This window comes from Eucalyptus grandis, chromosome 7 (genome assembly GCF_016545825.1).
Source record: "Eucalyptus grandis isolate ANBG69807.140 chromosome 7, ASM1654582v1, whole genome shotgun sequence".
In the NCBI taxonomy this organism is placed as follows: domain Eukaryota; kingdom Viridiplantae; phylum Streptophyta; class Magnoliopsida; order Myrtales; family Myrtaceae; genus Eucalyptus; species Eucalyptus grandis.
The window spans coordinates 44687895-44710692 of NC_052618.1; the positions used below are offsets into that span (position 1 = coordinate 44687895).

Here is a 22798-nt window from a genome sequence, read left to right on the forward strand (position 1 = left end):
TGGTTATACGAACTCGATTGACAAAAACATGAAAAATATTTATAATTCAATCGATAAAAATAAAAAGTTCACGACTAAATTAACGGAAAGTGCAATAGGTCTCTCCGGACGACTCTTCCAATTTAAACAGTCGTCATCTGACTTTCTCCACATCACCCGAAGCACAAATCGAAGGGGTCAAAGAAAAAGTTGCCGATCGAATCGAAAGATATTTTCCCCCAATATCTCCGCGGTGGCATTGGCCCCCACGGGCAAAGAACAGCATATTCCTCTCCGCGTGTGCATGCGCGGGTGGCCTCGTCCCCCGGCCTCGCCTCGCGTTTCTTTTCTTTTTTTTTCTGGTGGGAGAGCCGAGTAAATCCCGCCGCACCGAAGCAAAGCAGCGACCGCCGGGCCCCACCACCCGTTGCGATTGGACAGTCGTTTTGGCTTCGACGAGGGGCGATCGGATTGGACGGCGGGAGCCGAAAGTGGAGCGAGCAGCCGGAACGAAGAGGGGCGCCAGAGAAAATATCTTCCTTTGGCTCTGACAAAGATGGTGACGTGGAGGCCGGATAGTGGATGGTTCCAACCCCCTCTCTCCCTCTCCCCCCCAAGATATTTTCCTCCGGAAATATCAACCTGCCACGTGCTCTCCTCGCTCGGAACCGACGTGGACTCCTCTCCGGCATCCTCGCCCTCGCACTTCGGTAGAAACTACCGAATTGCCACTTCCCTTGTGCCAGGAAACCGCCAGTGCCCGCACACGGGTACTGAATTCATCTTAAAATTAAACGTACGATGGACGGTCGGCTACTACTTTTTTTTTTTTTTTTTTTAACAATTGCAGGGGCGGCAATAAATCTCAACGGCCATCATCCTTTTTTTTGTTTTTTTTTTGTTTTTAACAAGTCGGCAATCCTATCTCATCAAATAACTTTTTGATTATGTGGCCACCGGGAAATCTTAATTTTACAAGTAAAAAGAAAATAGTTAATATCGTGAAAATTCTAAATTAATGTATTTATGATAAATTTACTCTAAATTAACTTTTTAACTACTAAAAAATTCAAATTAGTATATTTGTGATAAATTTACCAAAAATGACCATAAAAAATCAAAATTAATACACACGTGACAAATTTACCATAAATTAATTTTTTTATGACTAAAAACTCCAAACTAATATCTTTATGATAAATATATCCACCATTAAATTAAATTAATACCACAAAAAATCATAAAACCAGTATAATTGTGAGAAATAGAGAGTAGAATTTTAAACTGGTATACTATTCAATTATTAGTAAAATTTAACGGAAATTAATAGATGGTAAATTTTTCATAAGTATACCAACTTAGGATTTCTTATTATAAAAAAAATTAATTTTTGGTAAATTTATCACGGATGTATTAGTTTATAGTTTTTCGTGTTATTAACCTAAAAAATGATGTTAAGTGAATTTTAATGAATTATCACTAAACATTGCACTAGAGGCCTAATTGCTCTATTGGCCCCTTCAGTCCACCGTTGAGGACTCCAAGCACTTGTCAAGTAAGTAATATGCTAAAATGTGAACATTAAAATAACATGAAATTCTATTTTAAACTTTGATTCGAGACAAAACTTAATCATTTCATTTCTCATGAAAATGGTTCTCGATCAAATTAGGAAAGACGAAGTATGGTGAAAAGCTGTTTCAATGCGATATACGGCGTCGGATCGCAACCTTCACGTAATCTGATTATTACGTACACATGCGAAAAACAGTCGCTACAGCTCGAAAACGCCGTGGTGGAACTTGTCAATGAGAAGTTGACCGTGGTCCTTCACGAGGATGGCAGGCTCGTAATTAAGACATACGAGCAGGGCCATTTCCGCCAAACGCCGCCGACTTGCCTACGACTCCACCTCATTTCAACCCCGTCCCACGACCCCCTCAATCGCTCTCTTCTCTTTCTTTCGCTCGCGCGCTAGAGCGAGAAACCTGCAGAAGAATCTTCCCCACCATGGCGGCAAGCAAGGAGGAGGAGGAGCTGAAGGGGTCCGGCAAGAGGCTCAAGTGCTCCGTGACCGGCCGCTACCGAGCGGTCGTCGCGGAGGAGGACGTCAGGCCGTGCGAAGAGGCGGAGGAAGGAGTGGCAGCAGGAGGAGATGGCGAGGATGATGGTGATGATGGTGGCGATGAGCAACTGGGGGAGGAGGAGGAGGAGGAGGAGGACAGCGAGCTCCCGATGAAGCCCGGGCTCTTCTTCTACCCGCTGACGCCCACGTCCTTCGTCGTGTCCGACGCCCTCGAGCCCGATTTCCCCATCATTTACGTGAACACCGTCTTCGAGAGCTTCACCGGGTACAGGGCCGACGAGGTCCTGGGTCGGAACTGGTGAGTTCGTCCCTCTCGTGTCAGATTTGATTCGTGGGGCTTTTTTTTCCCGGCCGCCTCTGTTTTGGTCGGTCTAGTGGGTGGTGGAAATGGAGAGGATTTCTGGGCTCTGCTCTTCTTTTGTTTTGCTGTATGGGGGTATTCCTGGGATCTATCTGGAGAATGGAGGAGAGCTTGTTGTTTTGATGTTTGAGATTTGTTGTAAAGGAGCGATTTTTCCGGCTGCCTTCGTTCTAGTGGTAGTGGAAATGGAGAGGATTTCTGGGCTCTGATCTTCTTTGTTTTACTGTTTGGGGGTAGTCCTGGGATCTATCTGAAGAATGAAGGAGAGCTTGTTGCTTGATGTTTGAGATTTGTTGTAAAGGAGCGACTTTTCGTGGAGGGTTCGTGTTAAGTCGTTCGGTATGTGAGAGAATTTGAAGGATAGAAGGAATACGGGGGAAGAGATGTTGATTGGTGTACCAGAGAGCGTAAAAATAGGGAGGTTTTATTGGTACATCATCAGTGATAATTTCAATTTGGGGTGTGGTCTTGTAATATAGATATGGCGTACTTAATAGGCAGACCAATCAGAATCCACGGCAGGCATAGATATGATCTTCGTAGCTTTCACTTAAGCTCTTTTTTTTTTTTTTTTTTTTTGGTGGGGTCGAATCACTTAAGCTTTTCAAGAATTTCAATTTGAGAACTGTTTATGGACATGATCACCCAAGATTCTCATTGATGGCTTGTTGTTGAAGAGATAAATGATGGAGCTTCTACTGTGTGCCAATCTGTTTTAGAATGGGCTACGTGATGGACATCTGAGTCTTTTGCACTGTCTTCTCTTTCATGTTCATCATGATCTTGCTATGTTTGGAGTATTGCGTTTGTGTTGCTTTTGGGAGCTTGTTAGCTTCTCATTTGACTCTTCTGATACTCCTTTGTTTCAGCCGATTCTTGCAATATAGAGATCCTCGTGCACAGAGACGGCATCCTTTGGTCGATCCAGTGGTTGTTTCTGAAATCAGACGATGTCTCGAGCAAGGTCTTGAATTTCAAGGCGAGCTCCTCAATTTTAGGAAGGATGGCACTCCTTTGGTGAATAGGTTAAAGCTAGCTCCAATACACGATGATGATGGAATAGTCACGCATGTAATAGGCATTCAAATATTTTCTGAAGCAAAAATTGATATGAACTGCATATCTTATCCTGTTTTCAAGGAGACCTACAACAATGAGTGTGAGCAGATGAGTGTATACACTCCGAAAGATGGGCCATTGCCTTTTGTACAAGATCAAGAAATGTGCGGGATACTTCAACTATCTGATGAAGTTTTAGCACACAATATTTTGTCACGGCTAACACCAAGGGACGTGGCATCGATTGGATCTGTCTGTAGAAGGATTCGTCACCTAACAAAGAATGAGCATCTAAGGAAGATGGTTTGTCAAAATGCTTGGGGAAGAGACGTCACAGGCGCTTTGGAAAGGATGACCGAGAAATTAGGCTGGGGGCGTTTGGCTAGGGAATTAACGACTTTGGAGGCTGTTTGCTGGAGGAAATTGACAGTTGGAGGAGCAGTGGAACCTTCTAGGTGCAACTTCAGTGCTTGTGCTGCAGGGAATCGGCTTGTGCTGTTTGGAGGTGAAGGGGTTAACATGCAGCCGATGGATGATACATTTGTGCTCAACCTCGATGCTGCGAATCCAGAGTGGAGACGTGTGAGTGTGGAGTCGTCTCCCCCAGGCCGGTGGGGCCACACACTTTCGTGCATCAATGGATCGTGGTTGGTGGTGTTTGGAGGTTGTGGGAGGCAAGGATTGCTCAATGACGTGTTTGTGCTGGATTTGGATGCTAAACAGCCGACATGGACAGAAGTCTTGGGTGGGACCCCACCTCTTCCTAGATCTTGGCACAGCTCTTGCACAGTAGAGGGTTCTAAACTGGTTGTCTCTGGTGGTTGCACTGATGCTGGAGTACTCCTCAGCGACACTTACTTGTTGGATCTCACCACAGACAAGCCTGTATGGAAGGAGATCCCAACTTCTTGGGCTCCACCGTCAAGATTGGGACATTCTCTCTCAGTTTATGGTAGGACAAAACTCCTCATGTTTGGTGGGTTGGCAAAAAGTGGGCACTTGAGGCTGCGATCGGGCGAGGCCTACACCATTGACTTGGATGATGAAGAGCCACAGTGGAGACTGTTGGAGTGCAGCGCATTGACTGGCATTGGCGGTCAAAGCGCTGCGGTCCCACCTCCTAGACTGGACCATGTGGCGGTCAGCATGCCTTGTGGTAGGATTTTGATCTTTGGTGGTTCTATTGCGGGCTTGCACTCACCATCTCAAGTCTTCCTATTGGATCCTTCCGAAGAGAAACCATCTTGGAGGATTCTTAATGCTCCAGGACAACCGCCGAAATACGCATGGGGACACAGTACCTGTGTTGTTGGAGGCACGCGAGTTCTGGTATTAGGTGGTCATACTGGGGAAGAATGGATTCTGAATGAATTGCATGAACTGTGCTTGGCGAGCTGGCAAGATATGGATGCTGCTTCAGATGAGTGATTTACGACTAGATGCTTGAGTTCTTGGTTTGCGCTTAGCCCTGCAAGAGAGTTTTTGAGCATGCTGCTTTCTTCTCTCCTTTTCATCCCTCACCAGTTACATTTCCTGGTAATGTAAATTGGTTTCTTGATCCAAAGTTTCTGTCATCTTTTTCCTCCACAAATTTCTGTAAAATTAGCCTTGTTCACTTGGTGACTCTTTGTACATTATGCTGATAGGTGGTGAACATGCTATTACTTGTTTGACAGAGCTCATTTCTTGTTCATCTGCATATTACTTCTCCATTCTGTCTACTCTCCATTCTGTCTAGTCTAGTCCCCAATACAGAATTATCTACTACTGGTGATATTGTGATTGATGGACATATGAATCATAGAAAAGGTTACAATTGAAGAAAATTTTGGTGGTTCTTGTAAGTGACTTTGTTTGAACGCACGTGCCTAATCAACAACAAAAATTTGGGACCATTTGCAGTTAGCCCCCCTGAAGACCCGGTCTGGGTCGTTGTCCAAATGTCGGGAACTTTTCCTGTTAGACCTGTGTAAGCAGTGAATCTTTGCGGTCCATTCGCACATGTGAGGCGATCTTGAGGATTGCTCTTAAGTTCTTCGCTCTACTGCACGGCAGATTGTCGCTTCTTGGGGTTAGCACTTAAACATGCTGTTGCTACTCTAGCAGTTTATGAACCAAAGTCCTGCAAAAAGCTGTAGGATTGATCCGGCTTATGATGCTAAAAGACTGATGAGGATCATTAACATCTCTTGCATTGATAAAAATTGAGTACCGTCTTGGGGAATGACTTTGTCTAACTTTCCAGGTGATCGGAGAGAGGAACTTGACAACCTCTCAATGTACTGAGGTCAGGATTTCCAATGTCGGTTCCATGACTCAAATGAAATCACATGATATGTTTGTCATCACATGTGATGTGTAAACTTTAGAATCATCCACTCTTAATTAACTCATTAAATTGTACGTTACTATCATGGGACATGACAATCACAAGAACTACCTTTTCCGTTCTGCAGATTCACGCAAATCAAGTCATAATCATCATAACGTCACTCTTTCCAATTAGTGTAACACCTCAATGAGTGCTTGAAGTGACTATATAATATGGGGATAATTTAAGGATCAGTGTTTATTTATGAATCATTTATCATGAACTCTCTCATTCAACGGGAAACTTTAGAAGAATATCATGAATGCAAATTATCTTGAACAAACATGCATAAGAGAGAGAAGTTTTATTAATAGTAACGCGCAAATACTACATGTGGAAGTACTGATATTTTACTGATTTAGGTGAGCAATCGGATGACAAGAAGAGAACTGGTTTTCCTAAACCCATCTGCTTCCAAACATGGGTTGAATGTTGATGGGTTGGGCAGTCCTTATGCGTGTGATTCGAGATTAGTCAACTACTCTTTGCCATTTGGGCCATTGGCATCAAAACGAAGATTCTGTAATTGACTCCTTTGACTCTACGCAAGCCCACGTTCACACCTCTCTCTTCCGCTAGGCAAACGGTATTCCCTTTCTCTAGAAAAAAGCCCAATCTTTTGCACTTATACAAAAACAACATTCCCCAAAAAGGTAAGAATTAGTCAATGAGCCTGCAAGTTTTTCTTTTGTCTTAACAATGATTGCTCTAGGAGCTTATAACACAGAGACAGCGAATTAAAAAACACAAGTTTTAATATTTAAGTGTTAGCAAATTCCTTCTTTTTAAAAAAAAAAAAATCTTAATGATATTGAAAATCTATCTTTGGTTTATATGTTTGTATTGGGTTTCTTTATTTGAGCAACATTATTTCAAAAAAATAAAATAATTTATAACACTATTTACTTTGTTTATACTAACATTCTCACCATGTTCATATGCACCAATTACTTCACATGCTTTCCATAATTATCCCTAGTTACGTTTGATGTCGAGACCAATTGATAGGTCTTGCATGGCATGACTGACTACCAATTACTTCACATGATATCTTCAACCTCCAATTCTCGACAATGTAATTGACATAACTCTTGTAATGGCAATAATTTTTGCAATAAAATTAGAGATTCATCTCAATAAGTATAAGAAACCCTATGTAGTATTGGTCGCATTTGATGTCTTGACCGATGGACAGGCCCTGCAAGGCACGACTTGGAATTATAAGTCAATTTAGGTTGCCAGCGGCCAGAGAAAAGGACTCTGAAGAGATGCTGATCTCCTTCTTTCTTCCCTTTTTTTTTCGTGAATCGAGACCAAGATCCGTATAAGGAAGAAAATAATATCTTCCTTAAGGGAAGTGTTTGTTTGGCCTATATAAACGGAAATTCTTGGGTTCATCATAGACAACAGTGGCATCCTACACGTCCACTGGCTTCGTGCCTACACTCTTGTGTGCACTCCTTGTCATTCAAGCCTTGAAATTCAGTCATTCCAACGCTTTAACAAATGTAAGCTGCATCAGAGTTGAGAGGGAAGCTCTTTTGAAGTTCAAGCATGATCTCATTGATCCTTCTGAACGTTTGTCGTCGTGGACCAGCAAGGATTGTTGCAAGTGGGAAGGAGTTGAATGCAACGAGGAGACCGGTCATGTCTCAAAGCTTGATCTTCATAATCCTTGCGATGGACGTTGGAAGTGCACCTTGGGAGGTAAGATACATCCCGCTGTATACGAATTGAACCATTTGAAGTATCTAGACCTCAGCTTCAATAATTTCTCAACCCAAAAAATCCCAGCGTCCTTAGCTTCTCTACAAAATTTGGAGTATCTCAACCTCTCACAAGGAGGCTTCTATGGAGATCTTCTAGGTCAACTTAGTAACCTTTCCAAGTTACGGTACTTGGATCTTAGTAGTTATCAATGGGAGCAACCTTTACAAACAAAGAACCTTCAATGGTTATCGACATTTTCTAAGTTGAAGTACTTGGACCTATCTTATGTCTCCCTTCTCAACCCCAAAGATTGGTTAAGTCCTATCAACATGCTTTCCTCTTTGGAAGTTTTAATACTGAGGGGATGTTATTTGAGAGACGCTTCAGCATCTCTGCATGTCAATTTCACTTCTCTTAGATTCCTTGATCTAAGTAACAACTTCATTAATCCATCCATTCCTCCTTGGATTCAAAACTTCAGTAAACTCAGCCATCTAGATTTAAGTTCTAATGATCTCCAAGGCATGTTCCCCATTATCATCCTTGAAAATAGCCAACGGTTGAAGTTCCTTGATGTCTCGTCAAATAGGCTAGAAGGTGAACTTTTGAAAAACTTGACCATTTTCTGCAAAATGCAAGTACTAAACTTGGGTTATAACAAATTTAGTGGACGGATTTCGGATACCAAAGATGATGCTTTAATCTGTGGACAAAGTGACCTGAAGATTATTGATGTTGGCAACAACAATTTTAGTGGTCACCTACCCAATCAATTTTGGAATTTCAAAAATCTAGAATCCCTTGATCTTTCATTGAACTCGATTTTAGGTCCTATTCCCATTACCATGAGCCATCTGTCATCTTTGAGAAACTTGCACCTCTCTTTTAACAAATTGAGTGGGAGCATTCCAGAAAGTATTGGGCTACTATCCAATCTAGAGTTGATGGACATTACGAATAATCAATTACATGGAGTTGTCAACGAACTTCACTTTGCAAATCTCACTAGCTTGATCTACTTGTTCTTAGATTCAAACGAGCTTGTTATAAATGTCAATGCATCTTGGGTTCCTCCTTTTCAAATTCATATGATTACCATGTCAAGTTGCAAAGTGGGACCACAATTCCCAAATTGGCTTCGAACGCAAAGGAACATTTGGGAATTGGGCATGTGAAATGCTAGCATCTCAGATGAAGTTCCCCATTGGTTACTTGACGTTTTATCTAACGTTAGAAGTTTGGATCTCTCGAGCAATATGCTCAGAGGCAACATATCCCAAATTATTGGAGAAAAGATGCCACAACTATTTCAAGTATCACTTTCTACGAATAACCTCAGTGGTAACATTCCAAATTCATTATGCATGTCCGAGGGATTGTCTTTTCTTGATCTCTCTAAGAACAAACTGTCTAGGAGACTTCCGCAATGTTGGAGGAAGTCACAAACGAATTTGGGATGGATTTCATTGGGAGAGAACAAGTTGAATGGTCCGATTCCAAACTCTCTATGCCATTTGGAGCGATTAGTAGTTCTAGGCCTGCATGAAAATGGCTTGAGTGGAGTGCTTCCAGAATGTTTGCTAAAGCTAAATTTGGCAATCCTTGATCTTAGTGACAATCAATTCACCGGCAGAATGCTTCCGTTTGGACGACAGTCTCTATCATTTGCAATAATCAATCTTGAGAGAAATTACTTCACCGGGGACATTCCTTTGCAGCTATGCCATCTTGCTACTCTCCAATATTTAAGCCTAGCGTATAACAACATTTCTGGAGGCATTCCGCTTTGCTTTGACAACTTCTCTCGCATGTGGGCCAATTCCACTTCTACTCCGTTTATCCAATTAGCGGATGCGTTTCCTGTTATGGTTAATATAAAAGGAACAAACCTAGAATTCACCAAGACACTCCCATATTTATTTTCTCTCGACCTTTCAAGCAACTCATTAGATGGACAAATACCAGAAGGGCTAACTTGGCTTGCTCAACTTCAGAATTTGAACCTCTCTCACAATAAGCTAATTGGAAAAATCCCTTCGAGTATTGGCAACTTGAGATATTTAGAATCACTGGATCTGTCCAACAATAAGCTATCAAGTAAAATTCCTCCTACCATATCCAAATTAGACTTTCTAAGTCATTTGGATCTTTCCTTCAACAATTTATCAGGTCCTATTCCATCAGGCAATCAGTTAAGCACTTTGGAGGATCAATTTGTTTATCGCGGCAACGATGGACTTTGCGGAGGTCCTCTTCCGAAAGTTTGTCCAGGAGATGAGCATAATGATATAGACAAACAAGATGGTCACAATTCTAGTGAAGATGAGTCTAATGAAGACTATTTTATAGTTGATTGGTTTTATTCGGGATTAGGGTCAGGTTTCTTGGTGGGATTTTTGGGATTCTGCGGCATATTACATTACAAGCAATCTTGGAGGATCTCTTATTTCCAGATGGTGGATAGGATTATTGAAAAATTATCAATAGCGAGGATGATTACAGTGCTTTGGTTTGAGAGAGCTTTTCAATTTCAACCACAAGAATAAGAGCTATTTAAGTAAGTAAAATCTCTCTCTCTCCATTCGTATATTCTTTTCCCCACACTCATTTACTTTGTCGATATATGTTGTTAAATGTTTCTAGCATTTTTTTTTCTTATATTTGTGAATTGCAGATAATACCTTGCATGAAAGTACTGATTTCCTTATCCAAATTCCGAAGACATGCGCCACCACAACTGCTATGAAACTCATAATTCCTTTCTTCAAGGTGGAAAATTGCTATTGAAGTTTCAAGTTATAAAGAAGTTGTACTCATTACTCTCCAATATTTCTCTCTTTCTTTCCATTTGGCTATAAAAAGACAAATCTCTTGTTTTTGTCCTATGAAATAAGATGAAATGAGCCGACAATGTGAGCTGAAATCGGACGAGTCTAATGTTCTAGTGGGTAAAAGTGCAACTTCGTTCTATACTTGTAACATATGAAAAGCGTCGATAACCATCAGGACACATTAGTAACAAAATTTTAATTGGCTAATTGTTCAGTGGATAACACGCTAATAAGTTACCAACACTTTTATAAAATTACCACTGATTACTAAATATCTTAACTTAGCAACTATTTCAACAATTTGCCAACATTTATTTACATAATTTATCAATGTGTTAAAGCTACAAACTTTTATAGAAAATTATCAACTCTCATTTGAGTCCACTTATCAACATTGATGACACCGTTTCCGAATTACTGATTGCTCCAACGATTTAATAAAATTTATGTGTAAAAGTTACCAATTAAACTCTCACAAAAAACTATCAGTCTTGATTCGGGTGATTTATCAACTTTTTGCAGGTTTAGTTACCAACTAATTTTAGCTTTGCTAACTTTTATTTGAGTGAGTTACTAGCATTTGTTTAATTCTTTTGAAATTAATGATGGTGTTGATAATTTACTAATAGTTATTTTTAAAGTATACAAATGTATTAAATCTACTAACTCTTATTGGAAATTACCAACTCTTATTCATAGCAATCAAATCCTTCCATTAACTTTGTCTAATTTGGCTAACAGAAAATGCTAACGTAATTTTTTAGTATGTTCTCTTTCCTATGTGGCGCTAAGTGGCTAAGACATGGAGAATGAGGCTAAAATGATACCATTTTGATCAAAATATGATTTTTATTCTGAATGTTATATAAATTAAAATGCTAACGTAATTTTGTAGTATGTTCTCTTTCCTAAGTGGCACTAAGTGGATAAGACATGGAGAATGAGGCTAAAATGATACCATTTTGATCAAAATATGATTTTTATTCTGAATGTTATATAAATTAAACTAAAAAATAAACTTTTTTTTTTTAATAAAGAGAAGGAGGTAGGAAGGCAAACTGCGAGGGCTGCTGGGCAAGAAAGAAAATAGTCAAAGATTACCTCTTTACTCGATAGCCTGACAAAAGGATCGGTAGATGGCTCCATGACTAAAGTTCGACAGCCGATAGTAATAGGACTCCGATTTCCTTATATATGACGACGCCCTAACTAACTAGTGATCAATATTCATAAATATACTTCAACACTTTCACTCTCCAGCGGGAGCATCTGGCATGCATATGACATATGCAACTTTTTTTCAAAGCCTACGACTAAAGCGTTGTGTAAGCCGAACCTTATACTAAATAATGGATGTGGATACATTGAACCGAATTGAAGGCAAGGATAATCGGGTAAGCCAAACCTTATAGGATAAATTGAATGTGATCCACACCACCACCGATTTGATAGGGAAGCACTAAATAAACAAATCATAAATTGCCACCTCTTTCGCACATAACCTGGTTCAAACATTCCAACTTCGTGAGCTTCGCCATTCTGAACTATATCATGTAAGCATGTTCTTATTTATTCTCTTTTGAAATTGGCTTCTTTATAGGTCCATAGATCATTGCGAAATGTTGGATGATATTGCCGATTAAAAGTTGTAATTCACCATCGAAAGAGAAGCTATCATCCCCAATCCAGAGCTGACTTATAGTTGCAGCAAAACTTCTTTTGGATTAAAGCATCGATAATCAATGCGAAATCTGTGACGACGTTTCTTCTACATGGCATGCAGTGAGTGCGGCAAAGGAACTAGAGCTGACTTCGAATGAGTTCTCACACGCATGATCTGCAAAAGAACATAAGTCACTGGCAAGCCAAGGCGTATCATTTTGTATCTGATCATGTTTTCAGGATAAAGAAATGAATAGCCATTTGTACCATCTCCTGAAAATTTCAATATCAGGTGCCGTGTTGAAGTACAACTTGAAGATTCAACGGGGACCTTGAGTGCAAATTTATTTGGCATCTTACGATTTGTTCAATGTACAGCTAGAACGCTTATGAAAAATGTGAAGAATCGATGTCTGAGGACTGCAAGAAGTTACTTTGTCTTTCATGGAACAGCATAAGATTAAAGCTCGACAGGATGCTAGACAAGGCTGAGTAATGGCTAGGGATGCGCAAAAGAACCGGGACCCACCCAGACCGTCCGGAACCGGACCGGAACCGCCCGAAACCGGTGGTTCTTAAGGGAATCGGTCCGGTTCCCAGTTCCAATTTATGGGAACCAATGGGTACCAGTCCCAGTTCCCAGTTACGTGGACGGATCCATCCACCCGTCCACCCGGATCGAACCGATTATATTAAAATAATATATTAATTTTCAATATTAAAAAATGAAATGACAAATTAACAAACCCAAATCAAATAATTAAAAAAATTAATTAAAGTGGGAAAAAAAGTCCAAAGCGCACCAAATGGAGAGGCGCTGAAGCTAAAAAGTCCAAAGTGCACCTTGACAAAACATTGAGCAATTGGTGGACAAAAAGCAAGCACGTGAAGAAGCAGGGCTGCAGGAGGAGGAGAAGAAGAATAGGTTAGGCGGCGAAGAACCGGCAATTTTGGTCAAAAACCAAAGTTTTGCCCATCAAGATCGAAACTTTTGAGAAAATGATATTATTATTATTGTGAGACCGGTTCCATGGATTCACCCGGGAATCGAATCGGACAGGTGGATCCATGCAACTAACAGGTGGATCCCGGTTCCAATTTTTCGGAACCGATCCTTAATGAGTAGGTCCCGGTTCTAGGTTGGGAATCGCCCGCCCGGACCATGCATACCCCTAGTAACAGCCATAGGCCAAAGGGAAAAAAAATGAAAAATATTTTGAAAAAAAAATGCAAAAATTGTCCACATCAACATCGGTTACGTTTACTCGATTCGAAGTTTGGTTATGTAAGGCTGTGTATTGCCGAATTGCTTACCTGGTCTGGACCTTGTTGCCAATGTTCTATGGTAAATCTGGAAAATGCGAAACGGTTTTATCTTCCGTGGCCAACGTCCAGACCATACTTTAGCAAAGGAGAATGCCTTATCGCAGACGCAGCTTTTTCGGGTTTCGGATCTCTCTCTCGTCCCGACCTACAAAAGACAACCGCACCCACATCAGCTCTGGAAACCACCGGATCCAGGCACCTTAAAATGCAATATTGATGCTTCGTTCAAACCAGGAGACACAGATGGATCTATGGCATCGATTTGTAGAGATCACTATGGCCGACTAACTGATATATACTATGCTCGTTTCCCAGCTGCTTCGCCTCTTATCGCGGAGTTTCGTGCTCTAACCTTTGCTCTTCAAAGATCATACGCTACATCGGGGACTTCATCGGGCTCATATAGACCGGAGTCGGACTGCGGCATCGTTGTGGCAGCAGTAATAGGGAGGATCCGCCGCCATGGGAGACGCGCATCTTATTTGCGGAGGCGACATCTTTTCTCCCTATTTTCCCTAACCTGAACGTGCGCTTCGCAAGCGTGAGGCTAATGCTTGGCCGACCGGGCCGCGAAAGCCCACCGGCCATGCAGGCCCAAGACCGGAACTTATCTCCTCCTTTCCTTTTGCTAGACCTTGTGTATGTTGACGCTTTAAAGGCTGGATGTAAGTTACCGAAGCTATAATATTTTCTCTGTTTTCGTCCAAAAAAAAAAAAAACATCGGTTACGTTATTTAGGATAGTTAGCATCCATATCAACAACTTCTAGTCAAATTTGGATTAAATGACTAAATCAACAAGTCGTCAAATGGTTTAAGACTACATTGGCAAATCTTCAAAAATATTTAAGATTAAATTAGCAAGTTGTTCAGATGTTTAGGATTAAATTGGTATAATTAAAAGATTTAAGACCGAATTAACCACCGTACAATAGATTTAAGACTTTTTGGACAATAATTCCCTCTTATTTGAATAACTTATCACTTTTATATAAGTTAATTGCTATATTGGTCCAGCCTAAGGACCTTAAACAAAGGCCGTGTTAGAGCCCCCGTTCCACGTAAATAAAATGGAAGGGTTAACCCTTTATTTGGAAAACACCCCCCCCGGCCTGATCTTAAAAAAAGTCAAGTATCTTTGAAATGATGGCAGTTGGTTACAAATTTGTTACAATAATTCCCTCTTATTTGAATAACTTATCACTTTTATACAAGTTAATTGCTTTTCTTTTAAAAAAAAAAAAAACAAATCAACTTTTATTTGAGTAATTAACCAGCTTTTCTAACTGTAAGTTACCGACTAGTTTTAAATTATCCACTTTAATAATAGATGGTACTATTTTATCAAGAATATTAATTAAATATATTTCTAACCAAGGCTGTAAACCGAGGCTTTACTTTTACTATTACAAAGATCATAAGCTCAAATATACTTCAATTGAACTATCGTAATATTCATGTGGGACAAGTGCATTGTAAGTTTTAAAACTTGTTATGAAAGAGCAATTAAATTCTAATTTTTAAAAATATATATAATTAAGTCCTAAAACTTATCACGAAAGCATGATTGTGTTATAAAACTTTCAAAAAATACAATTATGTCTTAAAACTTGTTAAATTGGTCTAATCAAGTCCTTTCATCGATTGTACCTTTTGAAAATTTTAAGAATTGGTTGTGCTCTCGTTATAAGTTTTATGACTTAATTACACTTTTGAAAAGTTTTAAGATTCGATTGCATTTTTGTGACAATTGTAGGACTTCTAATACATTTATTTCTATTCATAAAAACCAAAAAGCTTTTAAAAAATGAAAAATAAACATTTTTTTTTGTTGATTTAGGAAACAAACTGAAATGGAAATATATTTAAAAATCTGCACAATGGTATGATTACAAAACTTTTCGATTTTCTATTTAAAGTTGAGGGGCTAGATCAAATAACTAGAAATAATTTAAGAATCATGTTGAATGAATTAAAAGCTCGAGTATGAAATTGCTCATCGGGCTAAATGGAGTGTTTTTATCATTTTTCCTTGAGAAAACAAGTTCACAATCGCAATCCATGCGAAAGTGCAACGGTCAAGTCATAACAGCGAAATCGTGTCCAACTTTAGAAGTTGATCTCCGTCCAAAAAGCATACGATAGAATTATAAAATTCCACATAAGAAAATGCTTAGAATGTGGATCCCACATCCAAAATGCCTGACATAGTCTTAATTTATTTTTCAGTCAACGTCTTCCGCCGCACTAAACTCGTACGCAACTTCTTCCCAAGAATCCAATAGGCAAACCTCAACCTAGGGTTGGGCAAAGCTGGTGACGGTTAGGAGTGCAGATTGTGATTATTTAAATCATATAAATATAGCTTCGTGCTTGAATTAAGCATTACTTTTCAACAAACTATCAACCTTCGACGTTGGTTACTTGTCGTCGCCGCAACTACAACTCTATCTCAAGAGAAAATTCAAGACACGATATTCATTCAAACGCGGATTAACGACATGGTCGCGCTGGCTTCTCGTGACGACATTTATTAAAAAAAATCTTTGACGAAACATATATCAACGTGCATGCATAGAGATGGATATATATATATAGATCACCTAGCATCTCATTGTTCAATCCTCTATAACCTTGCCCGATTCATTCCCTTGTCTGATCTTCTACCGTATCATCTTCTTCGATCTTTGGAATCGATATCTGTAGTGCAGTTCAAGATTATGGACTCCTCAAACGCATTTGGTGGTCACCCACAAAAGCCGGGTGCCTCCACTCCTCCGCCACCCCGGCCGCCGGCAGAGGGCGTCCCAGCGCAATTCATGAAACCAAATTATGGGAATAACGCAGGTTTCCATGCTCAACCCGTGGACAACGTGCCTTGGTCCTCTGGGCTTTTCAGTTGCTTCGGCGACATTCCAATTTGTAAGTACTCTGGAAAATTCTCAACAGTTATGCCATGTGTACGTTTACTAGGCGACGTCCATGATGAAAAGTTGGACAGTTAATGCACGCGACCTTTCTAACTACAATAGCCTAATCGAGCGGGTCTCGACATGTTTTGAGAATTTAGCAATAGAATGATCTCATACGACTTTGGTAACATGTTGAGATTGAGTGAACCCAGCGATGCAATGGTGTTATCTATGGCTCATGAAGGTTGATATCTTGTTAATCTCACAGGTTGCTTGTCATTTTGGTGCCCCTGCATCACATTCGGGCGAATCGCAGAGATTACTGATCACGGATCGGTTTGTAAGTAGAATCAATCGCATTCGCACAAATCGAAGAAGGATCGACATTATTAGACTTTCTCACTCGGATCGGTTTTTGTTGCAGCATGCCCTGTGCACGGAGCTATTTACACAGCGATCGCCTTGTTGACCGGGTGCGCCTGCTGCTTCTCCTGCTGCTACCGCACCAAGATGAGACAGCAATACCAGCTAAAAGAGGATCCTTGCGCCGATTGCTTAGTCCATTTCTGCTGCGAAACCTGTGCTTTAACCCAGGAGTACCGCGAGCTCGAAAGGCGCGGATTTGACATGTCCCTCGGTACGTGTGGCTCTCCTCCTTTGAATCAAGATGCATGTAAAGATGTTTCCTTAGGAATGTTGATTTTCCGGAATAATTCAAGACAATCAATTTGCGTACTGTAAATAGTCCTAAAGTACGTGATGCATCTAAATGGGGCTCTTCTGATTATGGAGATTATTCGAATGACTGGACCGACGATTTCGTTCCTGAACTTCATTTTCTGTGATTATGTTTAGGATGGGATGGGAATATGGACAGGCAGAACAGAGGAATCCCAATGGCTCCAGTTCCTCCTGGAGGCATGATGAAGTAGAGATTGAAAATCACCTCAACTCAGCTTAAATGCTCCAGAAATATAAACGCAAAAGCCCTTGTAGGGTCTCTTTTTTTCGCCTCGATTGTATCTTCATTTGGCTGTATCAATCTATATGTAGTGTCCATCTGTTTTGTACAATGCATTCTACTAGTACATCAATAAACCAAAAGCTTGCTAGACAACAGAACTTGCCGTCTCAAGAAGCATAGAAACATCCATTTCGCAGCTAACACCGCCATGAAACTTTGTAGGTATTCTTGTTCCGACTGAGTTCCCTCAAATACAGGGTAACAACAATCATAACTTTGTAAACAACAATCAATTACCCGCATTACTGTAAAATGAAGGCAATTCCTTCCAGGAAGTTTCTCCGAGCAGTGCCGGTTCCTGGTTACTATCCATCAGGGTAATGTTGCTTGCTTGAAATTCCAGAAAAGAGAATGAATAGTTTAAATACGTTGATGAAAATGAGGCAACGAATCCTATTTTAATAATTACAAGAAGCATGGCCTGATTTGCATGACTTTCTGGTGCACTCTGAAGTGTCCATCTCAAAAGAATCGACTCAGAATCGAATTTAGGAACAAGATAGTTACACCAACAATTCCTTTTGCTGGCTTTTACTGAGTTTGGTCGGTGTTGTAAAGCCTAACATGTCGTATGGTCCGAGCTCTTAGAAGTGCCACCACCCGGGTTGGGCTCAGCATGTCGGAAAGGTCAGTGCCTATGTTCCTGCCAACGAAGGGACCTGAAGGGATTTGAAAAATGCGTCTTAAGTATGCCAAGCCAAGAGTAAGAATGACGGTGGATGGTTAATCAGTTCGGGCAGTGAAAAGGGTAAACCATTCAGGTTGACCAAATGTACACATTCGTATGAACCATCCTCATGTCTTAGGCTGCAGACGCCATTTGTCCTCCATATGTCCTCCATACATCGTCCCCAACTAGAGCGATAATCAGACAATGACCAGACTTCTGTTAGCCCAAGCCGAGTTGTTAGAACCCACAGGTTGTTTTATTTCTATGAGCATCATGAAAGGAAGTGAAGAATGACAATGGAGTTCTGAAATTTCTTGTATATTTCGTATCTTCTGATGTACAATTCTCTTGTAATTATAGTACAGAGATGAAGTAATAAAAGGCAAACAAATATTTATGAAATCGTATCTAATCTCAATCTAAGATCCTAACTAAATTATGTACAATTAAGATCAATTGAGATTCCGAGCATATCTCCTAGAATCGGATTAGAGCATATCTTCCAACACTCCCCCTCAAGCTGGTGGCTGATAAATATCCAAGACGCCTAGCTTGCTCAATAGATATGCATGTTGTCTTTGACATAAGGGCTTGGTGAAGATATCCGCTGGTTGCTCCGCCGTTCCAATTCCTCTAGTCTCAATTATCCCTTCTTGAATTTTTTCTCGAGTGAAGTGACAATCCTCTTCTATATGCTTCGTTCTTTCATGTACTATGGGATTCGCCGCAAGTTTGAGTGCCGCATCGTTGTCACAAAACAACCTGGTCGAATTCTTCAATTTTATTCCAAGATCCCCAAGTAGTCCTCGTATCCATACTATCTCACGGGTAGTTTTTGCCATAGCCCGATATTCTGCTTCGGCTGAAGATAATGATACAGTTGCTTGCTTCTTGGTTTTCCACGAAAGAAGAGAACCTCCAAGTTTAATGCAAAAACCCGTAATGGATCGTCGACTCATGGGACAAGTTGCATAATCTGCATCACAATAAGCCAACATTTTCATGTTGCATTCCCTGGATAAAAGAATCCCTAGTCCGGGCACTTCTTCAAGTACTTCACGACTTTTAAGGCAGCATTCAAGTGAGATAACTTGGGACTGTGCATGAATTGGCTGAGAGTTTGCACTGCATATGATATATCAGGTCCGGTCATAGTTAAATATATGAGCTTCCCAACAAGTTTCTGATAACCTGAAGGATCATTGAGGATAGGATCATGATTCTCAGATGTCCCAGCATCATAATCCTTGGTGGTCAACTTTATGTTCTGCTCAATTGGAATAACCGATGGTTTACATCCGGATAGACCTGCCTCTGATATAATCTCCAGCACAAACTTCCGTTGACTAAGAGAAATCCCACGATCAGATCGAGCAATCTCGATTCCAAGAAAGTATTTGGGTGCTCCCAAATCTTTAATGTGAAAAGTAAGATGCAGATGCTTCTTGAATCTCTCTATTGTAGTCTTATTATTTCCCATGATGAGAATATCATCAACATATATCATTAGATAAATAGATGACGTACCTTGAGTCCATGTGAATAAAGCGTAATCATATCTGGACTGTTTGAAACCGGCAGAAGTAAGGGCATCAGCAAATTTGGCATACCATTGCCTAGAGGCTTGCTTGAGACCATAAAGAGATTTACAGAGACAACATACTCTATTCTCCCCCTGTCTCCGTAATCCTTGAGGAATATCCATGTAGATTTCCTCATCTAAGTCTCCATGCAGAAAAGCGTTATGTACGTCCATTTGGTGTAAAGACCAATCATTAATAGCCGCAACAGATAAGAAGGATCTTACGGTTACATCTTTGGTGACGGGAGAAAAAGTTTCATGGTAGTCGAAACATTCTCGTTGAGTAAATCCTTTGGCCACCAACCGAGCTTTGTAACGCTCAATAGACCCATCTGCATGGTATTTAATCTTGTATACCCATTTGCATCCAATAGGTTTCCTATTTGGTGGTAGAGGAACTAGATCCCATGTCTTATTTGCAGTTAGTGCTTGCAATTCAGCCCCCATAGCTTCCTGCCATCTTGGAGCTTTAGCTGCTTCTTCATAAGTGGATGGCTCGATGTCCTCTGATATTCGACTCACACAACATCTATGTTCCGGGGAAAGTCTATGGAACGAAACATAAGATGATATTGGGTAGTTAATACCTGGTGAGTTGAGCGACGCACAAACATAGTCTGTTGTCCAAGCCGGCGGTTGTGTAGAACGACCAGAACGTTGAGGAAGATTTTCTTGAACTGGAGTTGAAGATTCTTCCGCATTGCCAATTTCATCAGAAGATTCTTCCACCATTGAGGAATTTGCTGGAGCATCATTTCCGACAATTGCTGGTTCGGAAGTCTCAGGAGTGATTGGATTCATCATAAGCGTTCCTGGATTTCCTGTCACGAAATATTCGGTAGCTAAAACATCCTCCACAGATAGTGGCTTACCAAAAATATTTGATGTCTCTGTTGAAGAATCCTTTTCTTGGAAGGGAAAAATGTCTTCGTGAAAGATAACATCTTTGCTGATAAAGAAGTCCAATGTTGATTGATCTAGGACTCGATACCCCTTTTGCAAATTCGGATAGCCCATGAAGACGCAACGTCGAGCACGAGGCCCCATTTTGTCTTGAGGGCCCAAAACAGTAGCGAAGCACTGGCATCCGAATACCCTTAAATGGCCCAATTCTGGTTTCTTCTGGAAAAGTAACTCAAACGAAGTTTTTCCACTGAGTATCCGAGTTAGCATACGGTTGATGAGATACGTTGCAGTAATAATGCATTCACCCCAATAATTATCTGGAATGTACACCTGAAATTTTAATGCACGTGCAACTTCCAATAGGTGACGCTGCTTGCGCTCTACTACTCCATTCTGTTGTGGTGTATAGATGCAAGAACTTTCATGGAGAATCCCATGAGATGACAGAAGAGAATTGCAGTCATTGTTGAAGAACTCCTTCCCATTGTCTGTCCTAACCCGTTGGATAGATCTTCCAAACTGGTTCTTGGATAGAGCAATAAATGTCTTCAAATGTGAGAAAACTTGTCCCTTTGACTGCATCAGAAACACCTAGGTGGCGCGAGAATAATCGTCCACAATTGTCAAGAAATAGCACGATCCATCATGATGTTGGGTATGATAAGGACCCCAAACATCCATGTGGATTAAAGAAAAAATGTGTGTTGCACGATTTTTACTAAGGGCAAAAGGAATGCGTGATTGCTTTGCAATGGGACATATTTGACACTTAGAATAAGGAAATGAAGCACTATGACCCAATCGTGAATGTGAAAGGTAGTCTTTATCATTGGTAGTCGTGTTACACAATGATATTTTATTTGAAGGAAATAAAGGTAAATCAAAATTACTTGGAGAATTTTTCCACAGAAACAATCCTTCAGAAAGACTATCCAAGCCCATCACTCTGCGCCGTCGAAAAGGCCTAAAAGGAGCAGTGTGTCGAATCAAACAATACACGACAGAATTTTCTTTGCAGACTTTGGACACAGAAATAAGATTGAATTGAAATTCTGGAAGGTAAAGGACATTTTTTAGTATGATCTCTGGGCTGAGTTTGACCGATCCAGTGATTTTGACATGAGTAACGTTCCCATTTGGTAATTGAACAGTTGTAGGAAATTCTAGGTTCTCATGTATATATGAAAATAGTGTCTTTTCACGGGCAATGTGATCACTTGCCCCAGAATCAATTATCCAGGATTTCCTGGAAATATTATTAATTAGGCAGCGAGAAATACCTAAAAAATTTCCTCCCTTGCTTGAGATGTCCAATTTCTGTTTTGCTTGCATCAGTTGTTGATATTGATCATTTGTAATGGGCCGATCAATATTAGAACCACCAACCTAGTAGGCCGCAGAAATCCTTTTTCCTTTATCTCCGGGTTTACCGTGTAATTTCCAGCAATTTTCCACTGTATGATGTGGCCTTCTGCAAAAATCACAATATAATTTACCCATTTTTTGATTAAAATTCCTTGTAGTTGCCGAAAAAATTCCTCCGCCGTTAGATCCAGACGAAAAAGCACCACCGTCGGATGTCTTGCCACTCGCTCCATCTCCACCGTTGGATCCGGTCGAATAGATGGGTCCCTTTGGACCGTCCAATTTGCGGGTCGAATTTGAGCCGTCCAATGCTCCCTTTTTAAGAGGATAGGGATCCTCAAATCCGGCGATCGAAACCCTAGCTCTCCTCCTCTGTGCGCCCCTTTTTCGAGCGATGGATTTAGGGTTTTCGATCCCCAATTTCTTCGCTGGCCGCGACTAGCCAGGGCAAAGACCTCTCCTCCCTTTGCCGATTCTAAAGAAGCAAGCCTCTGGCTTTCTTCTTGGACGGCTAATTGGTAGATCCGGCCAATAGGGGGCACTGGTTCCATGGCCAAGATCTGCGAGCAGAATGTCAGGTAAGAATCATTCAAGATTAAAAGGAATCGGGTCGCCTTTTCCCTTTCTTTGATCGATCGGTATTGTGCGAGTGTCTCCTCTGGACCCACAAGTTTCTCCTCTGCTGCTTCGAGATCGTTCCACAGGGACGACAATTTGTTGTAACAGACCGTGATGGTCATGTTTCCCTGTTTTAATTCACTGAGCTCCTGCAAAAGTGAAAAAATTCGTGCCCGATCTAACTTGCCATACATCTGTTTGATGTTTTCCCACATGATTTTCGAGTCCTCTGTTGGTGGGAGACCAGCCGCGACCTCTGGGGAGATGCAGTTGCCGAGCCATGTCCTCATGAGTTGATTGCACTTCCTCCAGAATCGAGCTAGTCGCTCATCGGCAG

The 22798-nt window shown here is 40.7% G+C and overlaps 2 protein-coding genes across 2 annotated transcripts; both read left to right on the plus strand.

The window, feature by feature from the left end:
- Positions 1–1915: 1915 nt before the first annotated feature.
- On the plus strand, positions 1916–5184 carry LOC104453655 (adagio protein 3). Its single transcript, XM_010068265.3, has 2 exons — positions 1916–2363; positions 3296–5184. Exons 1-2 carry the CDS (start codon positions 1990–1992, stop codon positions 4911–4913), a joined length of 1992 nt encoding a protein of 663 aa, XP_010066567.2. The 5' UTR covers positions 1916–1989; the 3' UTR covers positions 4914–5184.
- Positions 5185–16002: 10818 nt separating this feature from the next.
- On the plus strand, positions 16003–17418 carry LOC104453656 (protein PLANT CADMIUM RESISTANCE 2). The gene is made up of 4 exons (XM_010068267.3): positions 16003–16306; positions 16565–16636; positions 16721–16933; positions 17152–17418. Exons 1-4 carry the CDS (start codon positions 16105–16107, stop codon positions 17226–17228), a joined length of 564 nt encoding a protein of 187 aa, XP_010066569.2. The 5' UTR covers positions 16003–16104; the 3' UTR covers positions 17229–17418.
- The last annotated feature ends 5380 nt before the right edge of the window (positions 17419–22798 follow it).